General features: G+C 32.8%; 3 protein-coding genes across 3 annotated transcripts; all 3 read right to left on the bottom strand.

Moving 5' to 3' along the window:
- Positions 1–308: 308 nt before the first annotated feature.
- On the bottom strand, positions 309–1050 carry LOC102592978 (21 kDa protein-like). The gene has a single exon (XM_006362052.2). It carries the CDS (start codon positions 921–923, stop codon positions 336–338), a length of 588 nt encoding a protein of 195 aa, XP_006362114.1. The 5' UTR covers positions 924–1050; the 3' UTR covers positions 309–335.
- A 604-nt stretch (positions 1051–1654) lies between these two features.
- LOC102592643 (21 kDa protein-like) lies at positions 1655–2390 on the bottom strand. Its single transcript, XM_006362051.2, has one exon. It carries the CDS (start codon positions 2324–2326, stop codon positions 1727–1729), a length of 600 nt encoding a protein of 199 aa, XP_006362113.1. The 5' UTR covers positions 2327–2390; the 3' UTR covers positions 1655–1726.
- Positions 2391–5281: 2891 nt separating this feature from the next.
- Positions 5282–6049, bottom strand: LOC102592299 (21 kDa protein-like). Its single transcript, XM_006362050.2, has one exon. It carries the CDS (start codon positions 5945–5947, stop codon positions 5318–5320), a length of 630 nt encoding a protein of 209 aa, XP_006362112.1. The 5' UTR covers positions 5948–6049; the 3' UTR covers positions 5282–5317.
- Between the last annotated feature and the right edge of the window lie 2001 nt (positions 6050–8050).

Below are 8050 nucleotides of genomic sequence, written 5' to 3'. Positions count from 1 at the left end.
GCAGGTGAGAGTGGTATTCTACTCTCAAGGTTATATTTAATTCACTTCAAACTTCAAAGTGTTAGGAAGATATTTAAACACTCGTATCATTTAAGTGTTAAAGTAAGTTGTGCTGCCAAGTTTAATGGTTTTCTTAGGTGTTTTCTCTAAATAAAACCATAGCGTGCACATGATCAAGTCTCATCAAACTAGCTAACTAAATTTATGGTGGTACGTATCTTTAAGCAGACAATAAAAATAATGATATCAGATCCACAATATTATAAGAAGAAATTAATTATTGTCATATGCATTAATTCCACCAAATCTATGGATCCAGTCTCTGAATTCACAAATTAAAGATCGCTAATGAGTGACAAGGCATTGCTGGCTAGTGTTTTAATAACAGTGATGCTTTTATCTATCACCTTCTTCACGTCTGGGTTTACCTTTTCCTCTGATTCGGAGAACCCATCGATGCATGTTTCTGCATTTGTTAATGCAGAACTTGCGTACGATATAGCGTTATGCAACTGAGATTCTTTATCTTCAGCACCACTTAGATGTCCTATTGTGTTAACAGTCTGCTTGAGTTCGTGCACTGCAGTTTTCACTGCTTCTACGCAGTCTCTAATAGCCCCGGCTTCATATTGGGAAATTCCATCCTGTTTTTTCAGATTCCAGAAAATGAGAGAGGCGCTGCGTGCGCCTTTTATGGCTACTTTAAGGGCTTCTTTGCAAAGTATTCTGGGGTTGGTTTTCACTGTAGAAGCATAGGGCATTAATGTTTTCACACAAAGTGAAGGGTTTGTGGTGATGTTGCATTTGGTTTTGATGAAGTTTGTGTAGGCAGCTGGCCTAGAGGACTCTTTGGCAGCTGTAGGTGTTTGTGTGATGAATAAAACTATTGCTAAAAAGGGGAAAATCAAGGTTTTGCCATCCATTTTTCTCGTGTTGGGAATAAAGAGAAAAGATATGAACGTGTATTTATGGAAATCAAATTGGCAAGAGGAAGAATCGTATGGGCATACTAGACGTTCCGATAATTACTCTTTCTCTTGATTTTAGAACTTCTTGGTTATTAGTATTTGTATTTTGAGTTATTTTTACTTGGTTATTTGTTCTATCTTCCTTTTTTTTTGTTAAGTACGACAAGGTCTAATGAAATTTTAACATTAGGCAAATTATTGTATTTTACAATATTATTTTAAATTTTTGTACGTTAATTATTCAATGATCTTACTAAATCAAATGGGGACAGAGAACCCTCATCAACAATACTAAGTAGCCACTAACTAAGCTACTAAAAGTTCATTACAAAATAACTCATCGATCACTAAGTAATGCGAAGTTAGAATTATGGAAATTGCCAAAATATTTGGAAGCAAATCTAAAATAAGTTGTGAACGTGAAATGTCAACTTACCTCGCCGTTCCAAACGGTGAACATTACGTGCACAAGTCAGCAACTTGGTTTTTGCACTTGTTAGGAGTTTGTTTCCTTTGAAAGTGATCTGTTGCTATTTTTACGTTTGGATTTGTCACACAAAATGAAAGTGGTTTGTTGCTATTTCTACGTATGGGTTTGTCACACAAATTGAAATTGAAAGTGGTTTGTTGCTATTTCTACGTTTGGATTTGTTACACAAATTTTAGTACAAACGTTACAAATGCAATGAAAAATCAATGTTAATTATAGCAATAAAATGGATACCACTTTTTCAATACAAACTGTCACTATTCATCATTCATTTATAAATATGGTTAATGAGTGACAACGCATTGCTGCTAAGTTTAATAACAACAGCCATACTTCTATTTATTGCATCCATCACTTTTGGATTTACCTTACCCTGGTCAGTTAGCCCATCTGTGCACGAGTCCGCGTCTGTTATAGCTGCACTTGCATACGTTTTAGCATTAGCCAACTGAAATGCCTTATCTTTATCACCTAAATGTCCTATTGCATCAACAGCTCGCTTCAGTTCGTACACTGCATCCTTCACATCTTCTATGCAGTCCTTAATAGCCGCGGCTTCGGATCGCGTAATTCCCTTTTGTTTTTTCAGATTCAAGACAATGGTAGAGGCATCTCGTGCGCCTTTTGTGGCTACGTTAAGGGCTTCTTTGCAAAGTTTTGTGGAGTTGGCTTTAACAGAAGACGCGTAGGGAATTAGTGTTTTGAGGCAGAGTGAAGGGTATGTGGTGATTTTGCATTTGGTTTTGACGAAGTTAGTGTTGGCTTGCCCAGAGTCTTTGGCAGCTGTGACTAGAAGATGTGTTTGTGAGAAGAATAGAACAATTGAAAAGAGTTGCAATAAAATCAAGATTTTGCAACTAGACGCCATTATTAGTTCTTGTGCTATAGTAAGTAGTGAGGAGAAATGTTGTATTGTGAATATAGAGAGAAGATGTGAATATATTTATAGTGACAACAAATTGGCAGAAGGAACAATCTTTCTTAATTGTTCAAGTTTGATAATTATAATATTTTATTCTCTTTTTTGATCTGCCTAAAGTCAAATATCCTACTAAAACCACAACATTTAAAAGACATTTTAATACATTACATATATTTTTAATTGGCATACCCTTTAACTTAATTTCAGTTGAATTCTAGTCCCTACAACTTTGGGTATGTATAAGTAGATACTTAAATTTGTATAAAATGAACAAGTAGACATGCACGTCCTATGTGGCATAATACATATAGAACGCTACATAGGACCAAAATTATCATGTAGGACAAGTGTGTTATTTGTTCAATTTTATACAAGTTAAGAGCTTATTTGTGGACATTCAAAGTTAAAAGACATACATGTCAGATGAATCCAAATTAAAAGACATATTTATATATTATGCCTTTTTAATTTCAGACAACAAAATTCAAAATTCTTTTCATTTTGTGTCTAATAATTAAATTAAGATACTTAAAAGTGAGTATAAAATAACAATAAAATTGGTGCTCAAAAATGAGTTGTGAATGTAGGCGTATGAGCTTATTTGGCGCCGTCACCAATGCGGCAATCACATGGGAAATTCAAGTACCTGGAGTTCGTCGGCAGAGTCAACTTATCAACGTGTGAGATCCAAGGTGGATCTATGACTTCTAATTTACGTATATAAAATAAATACATGATCAATTACACCTACAATACTCAACTATTAATTGCACATTATATAGGTCCAGTAGTTCATATTTTTTTAAGGTACGTACGAAACGTGAAGATAACATGGCCAATACTTATAAAGTTTATTATTCAACTAAAGATATTAATGCGTGAACATGGCTAGAAATTGATCAAAAAATGAGAAGGACAAAACACTGCAGAAGAGAAGGCGATGTCTCTAGACTCTAGCTACAAGTTAGTGGAAAATTACTTGCCGAAAACGCTTGCATTGATGCGTGTTTTCCTTTACGTTGAACATGAACCTCAATAATTATAATTATGGCTTAGGCAAGACGTTTTGTAACGAGAAAGCTTACGTTCTAATGAAACTTCATCATGTGGATTTTTAAGTCATGATTTAGTGATTTAAACATGTTATTCTATGATCAATAGGGAGAAAAAATGTTCCCCTTCAAAATTGAGCGGCTCCTAAGTTGAAGCCGGACAAAAATAATCTAAATTAGATGTTTTTAACATATTACTCTATAAAAATAAGTTAAGTAACTTTTGTGAAATCAAATGATAATTGCGCGATCATAGGTATAATTTACAATAAATTATATAGAGCTCAAACTTTCTGTTCTCCTAAATAAAAGTAGAGGACATTGCTTCCTAGGCAAATCGAGGATCAATTGATTGATGAATTCTTTAAGGAAAAAGATGAAAGCTTCTTAAGGGACACTTTACGTGTAAGAATTACTCCTAATTTTATCTATTTTGGTGTTGTCTGGTGCTCATGGTGAAAATTCGGCACGCATGTGAGCAATTAAGTTTTTATATTACAAAATTTGCTGATTAGCGAAGCAATAAGAATGAACTTGAGTCTTGAGAACCTTCTGTCACGTTTTGCAATTTTTTAATATAGATTTCCAGACAAATATTTTTGCTTTCTGAAAACATCAAAATTATTTAGTTCTTCTATTCAAACCCGTAGAGTATAGATTAAGATGATGTAGAAAACAAAAATTTGATAGTTAGGAACGTTTAATCTTTTAATGTGGGACTTTGCAGAGGAATTCAAATTTCGTTGAGTTTCAGTGTTAATATGAATAAGGGTAGAAAATGGTAAAACAAAAGGAATATTCCTATACAGCTGTCCACTAAGTATCGGCTAATAATAACAAATTTAGTTTGCTGTACAGTGCTCATTTTATATTCTCTCACGTTACAACTTACAAAATCTAAGGATTTTCATTGGAGATTCTTCAAACCAGCTGTCGGCTGTGATTCATCATTAGTTGGGCCATTATTTGCAACTGGGCTATGATGTGATGTATCCCAAGTGTTAATATGTTGGGCACTTGGGCTTTCTGTCTGAGGCCCAAACATGGCAATTCGAGGCTTAGGACCAAACTTATTTTATGAGCAAATAACACAAATCCCAATAGTTTATGATCTAATGACTATTTTCACTTTAGTTTTATAAATTATCTTTTGTCTCAGATTTACTTCATCAAACATATGTATATAAGGCACTCGGATACATGTGGGTTAAATTAAGTGTGATTTGTGCCAGATACACTATATCCAAGCGCGATTCGCATGTATTTAGGATACACTAACTTACTCTCTCTCGTTTCTCTCTAGCTCGGCTCTCTCTATATCTGCATTTCAGAATCAAATATTAAAGATACATGTACTTGACTTGAATTGACTACTTAATTGGGTCAAAAGCGGCAAATATGATGACTAGGATCAATTCTCACTTGAAATATTTTTAATTTTTTTTATAATAGTACGTTCATACTCCCTTTGTACATAATTACTTGTCCACTTTTAAATTGACACACCTATTAAGAAATCAATTAATGACATAGTGAATTTATTATTTTACCCCTATTAATTATGAAGTGAATGAAAAGTTCTGCATTTTTCAAAATAATTAGTCATTTAATTGAGGGTATAATTGGTGAAAAAAATTGTCCTTACTTGATTTGTCAAAATAGACAAGTAATTAAGAATAACTATAAAAGAAAAAAGTGGACAAGTAATTAGGAACAGAGAGGAGTATTCTATAAATCTTAGATTCGCCTGTAATTAGATATTGGCATCCGCAATTTTTTTCCTCGTAAAATGGGAAAATAAAGAAGAGAAGCTCTGTTTTGTTTTCCAAAATGGGAAAAGGAAAGCATCTGAACAAAAATTATAGTGGTGAATTTATTTAATGTACTAAGAAGAGGAAAGATTTTTGGTAAGAGCTAAAGCATTGCTAGTTAACTGTGCTACATTAACAATATAATTTCTAATAGTAGCCTTAACTTTGGCATTCATAGCAGAATTTTCTTGAAATCCATCCATACAAGTATCTTCATCTGTCAAAGCAGCACTTACCCATGTCATTACATTCCCCATTTTCTCTTCAAAATCTGGTCCATTCAAATTCTTCATTTCCAACAATGATTTCTGAAGTTCATCAACAGAATCTTCCATGTTTTCCACACAGTCTGTTAAGGCATGTGCTTCTGCTGGACCTAAGCTTTCCTCTTTAGACATCTTCGCGATTTTGTTCGTCGTTGATTTAGCTCCTTTTAAGCTCACTGTAAGTGCAGAATTGGCTAATTCCATTGGGTTTGTTTGGATTGAGTTTGAGTAAGGTGACAGTGTTTCAATGCATAATTTGGGGTATAATGTAGTGCCACAAGAGGTTTTGATGAAATCAGAGGTATTGAATTCGGATTTTTTGGTAAGGTCTCTTGTTGCTGATGATGAGCATAGCAATGTGGATGCTATTACAATGAAGTAGAAAAATGAAATGTGAAATGTGGAAAGGCCATGACAATTAGGAGTAGAGGAATCCATTATCAAATGATGGGGGGGAAAGGATTGGGGATGAATGGTTGGGTAAAGGTCCTTGCACTTTCTTATAAGGATGCAATGTTCCTTGCATTATTTTAATATACTACTCCCTCTATCTCAATTTATACCATTCACTTTCATTTTAGTTAGTCTTACAAAATAATTTATATTTAGTAACAATTTAACTTTGAATTTTATATTTTATATTTAGTGAAATGATTTGTAGTCATATAAATATTTATGATTTATTTTAAATGATAAGTTTTAGAATTTTTTTTTCTTTTTTAAATTATGTATGAATCAAATTAAGTAACATAAATTGAGACGGAGGAGTAATTATTGTGCATATCCACTCATTTTACAATCACGGGTTTGTGTTGGACATATTGATTGTTCCACAAAAAAGGAAAAAGCAAAAGGTGGACAGCACGGAGTACATGAACCGGACGGCATTAAATTAAATTAATTAGGTGTATTCTGAATATCTCATCCTGAATTTGTATTCATAGAATAATGAGAAAAACAAAAAGTGAAGGAAATGCGCAATTAATATCACTTGCAGGTATGAATAGATTTCTGGCCGAAAGCGCAACAGATTATTTCTTTATGAATAATCCAGGCATTACATATTTCTTCATTATAAAAAAAAAAATCGATTCACATTGTAAATTGAATAAATATTATTGGACAATTATTTTTAGTATAATGAACAACTATTATTGAACGGAGAAAATAAATTTGAACAACATTAAAGATGTATTGGATCGAGAAACTTTTGGTTTGGCTTTGAGTCTGTGTGTGGACAAAAAGGTAGTCTCTGTTTGGCGAAGGCGACAAATAGCGGAGAGATCCAATCTGAACGTGAAGTTAACTTGTGGAGAATAGTAGCATCTGAACGCTTAACAGAGCAGTAATAGGTGGGGACATCGATAGTAATAAAATCCGTGATGTGCAAAATTCGATTCTCATTTCAATTAGCTATTTTCACACTAACAAAAACAATAAATACAAGGTAATCAGTTATTTAAGTTACTCCTATTTATTAAACATTTCTTAAAACATGTTTCTTATATTTTATACTAAATATAACAACTAAATATATAAAGGAGTATTTCCTAATAGCAAGGATGTTTAATTTAATAAATGAACATGAGTTAATTTAAGTTGATTAACTAATTTGACCAATGAACATGGATTACTTTAGTTTTTTTTTCTCTATTGATCAAATATCTATTTCCAAGGCTAATAACTTTCAAAGGATAAAATAAAAAGAATAGTGTCATTGATGCATTGATTTTGTGAAATGACAAATAATAAGGAATATCTAATTTTAATAAGTACGACGCGTAACTAGAAACGAAAGAACTGATTAGATTTAGTATTTGTTAGATAAATTTAACTTAACACTGTATCGTAAAACTTATTAGAGGAGAAACATTTTATGAGAATTTAGCATAAGAATTATTAAGAGACGGACAAGATAGTAGAAGGATACCAAATTTCATGCGAGTTACCAAACGAATAAAATATTTACCAAGTTTATTCCCTTTATATTATACTCTATAGTTTTAGAAGCAGTAATATGAACATAATAAAATATAGGCGATGCCCAAGTAGATGGAATACCAATTTTCTTATCGATAATTGCACATGCCCCTTTGTCAAAAGTGGCACAAGTTTCAAGTTCAACTGAAAAGAGAACATCATTTACTTTTTGTAAATTATAGTTCCGTTCAACACTCTTAGCTGATTAAATTAAAGAGCTCTCTTTGTTTTATCTGCCACTAGAGGGGCATTTATATAGCCCTTCCTCTTTCCTTTTTTATTTGTTTAAAAAAGAATGACATTTTTTTTTAATATTATTTTAATGAGAATTTTCACATATAGCCACTCAAAAATAGTTTATTACTCTCCATAGTTATAGTTATTCGTAGCTACATGCTATATGGAGGAGAGAGGCGAGCGAGACTGGGAGAGAGAGGAGAGAGGCGAGAGAGAGGGGGCAAAGAGTGGGAGAAAGGTGAATTGTATATGTATATAGGTTAGATAATTGTATATTATACATATGCATTTGTATATATGGCAAGCGAGATTGGGAGAGGGAGG

The sequence above is a fragment of the Solanum tuberosum genome, unplaced genomic scaffold (assembly GCF_000226075.1).
Source record: "Solanum tuberosum cultivar DM 1-3 516 R44 unplaced genomic scaffold, SolTub_3.0 scf00376, whole genome shotgun sequence".
NCBI classification, from domain to species: domain Eukaryota; kingdom Viridiplantae; phylum Streptophyta; class Magnoliopsida; order Solanales; family Solanaceae; genus Solanum; species Solanum tuberosum.
The sequence above is the reverse complement of the archived record's forward strand: the minus strand, read 5'-3'. Positions and strand labels throughout refer to the sequence as shown.

Excerpts from the sequence above, each read along its gene's own strand:
- LOC102592978 (XM_006362052.2), bottom strand. The coding sequence starts at position 923 with ATGGATGGCAAAACCTTGATTTTCCCCTTTTTAGCAATAGTTTTATTC.
- LOC102592643 (XM_006362051.2), bottom strand. The coding sequence starts at position 2,326 with ATGGCGTCTAGTTGCAAAATCTTGATTTTATTGCAACTCTTTTCAATT.
- LOC102592299 (XM_006362050.2), bottom strand. The coding sequence starts at position 5,947 with ATGGATTCCTCTACTCCTAATTGTCATGGCCTTTCCACATTTCACATT.